At 47.5% G+C, this 1,788-nt stretch overlaps 1 protein-coding gene across 1 annotated transcript in view; it reads right to left on the bottom strand.

The window, feature by feature from the left end:
* The window catches only part of LOC107297582 (kunitz/BPTI-like toxin), a 13,040-nt gene extending 12,037 nt beyond the window's left edge, over nucleotides 1–1,003 (bottom strand). Inside the window, exons 1-2 of the mRNA XM_015826943.1 lie at nucleotides 919–1,003; nucleotides 327–488 (exon numbers count right to left, since the gene is read on the bottom strand). Of these exons, the coding sequence (XP_015682429.1) occupies nucleotides 327–488; nucleotides 919–1,003 (247 nt within the window). The remainder of the gene's footprint in view (nucleotides 1–326; nucleotides 489–918) is intronic.
* Between the last annotated feature and the right edge of the window lie 785 nt (nucleotides 1,004–1,788).

Genomic DNA, 1,788 nt, shown 5'->3' with positions numbered 1-1,788 from the left:
TCCTCCTCCTCCTCCTCCTCCTCCTCCTCTCCTTTTCCTCTCTGCAAACCCCACTCCCTTCTAGCACTGATGATGTTCCCTAGTTGGGTCATGAAACATCTGCAAAAAAACAAGAGAAGCTCAGTCCTCCTCCTCCTCTTCCTCCCCTCCTTTCTTCTCCTCCCCCTTCTCCTCCCCACAAATTCCTCTCCTTTCTAGCACTGACGATGTTCCCTAGTTGGATCATCTGCAAGTTCAGAGAGCACCAAGGACCCCACAGTTCAACCTTGAGATACATAAATTCTCTTCTATTGGAAGAGTCTGTCCACAGCTCCTTCCCTACTTACCGACACAGGTGTAGTGACATTCATCTTTGGTCTCAAAATTGTTGTCATTGCCGTGGCATCCACCGTAAGTAAACTCTTGGCATTTGTTTGAATCCGGGTTGTAGTAGAAGCGAGTGATTGCACCTCTACACGGTCCACGCTCAGCAGGAAGATAACAAATCTCTGTGACAACAGAGGGGAAGGTGTTATTTGATTAGGCAGCACAAACCTCTTTAAAACACCTCCCTAACCTGGTGCCCTCCTAGCATACTCAGTCTGAGAACAATCGAGAGCCATCTAAGATGTTTTAATTTGGTTTCCTGGACTGGGATTTGGATTGGATGTCTGGAATGGATGCTTCCTGATGCTTAAAATCGTGATTCTGCTGTTGGATTGAGTTAAGATAAGTCAGACATCTTTTGTCCCCTCCCATTTCTGTATCCTATTGAGTTGAGACCCAACTACCATCTCAAGAAGCTTCCCAGAAGAGGCACCACCAAGCCAGAGGTTCTAGACCAGGGCTCTTGGTTTTCCCTCCCTGGGGGAGACCTATGCCCTCTGCTCACATCGGGCCCTCCCAGCAAAGGGTTTCAAGATCATTCTGGAAACTCACTTGGACGGTCCTGGCTAGAGACGGGGGTCAGCTCTGCCCAGAGGGTGAGGAGTCCCATCAGGAGAAGAAGACCTCCAGAAGACATGATGAAGCCGTCTGTCCCACACCTGGGATGCTCGTTCTATTTATTCTCCCCACTGGGAATTTCACCCCTGCAGATCCAGGAAGCAGGGTGACTTAATGCAGTGAGAATCCATATTCCTTCCTCTTTCACAAGATGGTTGAAGAAGAGGTGGGAAATTTGAGAGTTACATTGGCTGAACAGTTTGTGGGAAGCTAGGCAGGTCCCTATTGATGTCCATGGGTCAATTCTGTGTTCAAGCAAAACTCGCCTTTCCAGAGTGGCAGCAGCACTGGGAAAGTCCCGAATTAGTTAGTTTGGGGGGTGACCATGATCTGTTGGAATTTGTAGCTTGTTCACCTGATGAGATGATGCAACGTCCTTATCAGGGCTGCCCTCAAGCTGGATAAGAGACGTGAGGAGACTTCTACACTTTGGTTCAGATAAGACTGCAGAGAGACTTTGCCTGGGGACAGAGGCCTTAAAGATTTAGGCAAAGAATACAAAATAACAGGGTTGGAAGGTACCTCAAAGGTCTTCTAGTCCAGCCGCCGGTCAAGCAGGAGACCCCTATACCATTTTAGACAAATGACTGTGCAATCTCTTCTTGAAAATCTCAGTTTTGGAACAGCTACAACTTCTGGAGGCAACCCGTCCCACTGATGAATTGTTCTAACTGTCAAGACTTTTTTCCTTATTTCTAGGTTGAAGCGTTCTTGTTCTTGCCAGGAAAAATCCACAATTACAGGGTTCTGGGTCTCCTTTCAAGTGTTTGTCATAACCTTCCTTCCTTCCTTCCTTCCTTCCTT

Source organism: Protobothrops mucrosquamatus, unplaced genomic scaffold (genome assembly GCF_001527695.2).
Source record: "Protobothrops mucrosquamatus isolate PMUCROS unplaced genomic scaffold, P.Mucros_1.0 scaffold3395, whole genome shotgun sequence".
Taxonomy (NCBI): domain Eukaryota; kingdom Metazoa; phylum Chordata; class Lepidosauria; order Squamata; family Viperidae; genus Protobothrops; species Protobothrops mucrosquamatus.
This window is presented reverse-complemented; position numbering and strand designations above follow the sequence as displayed.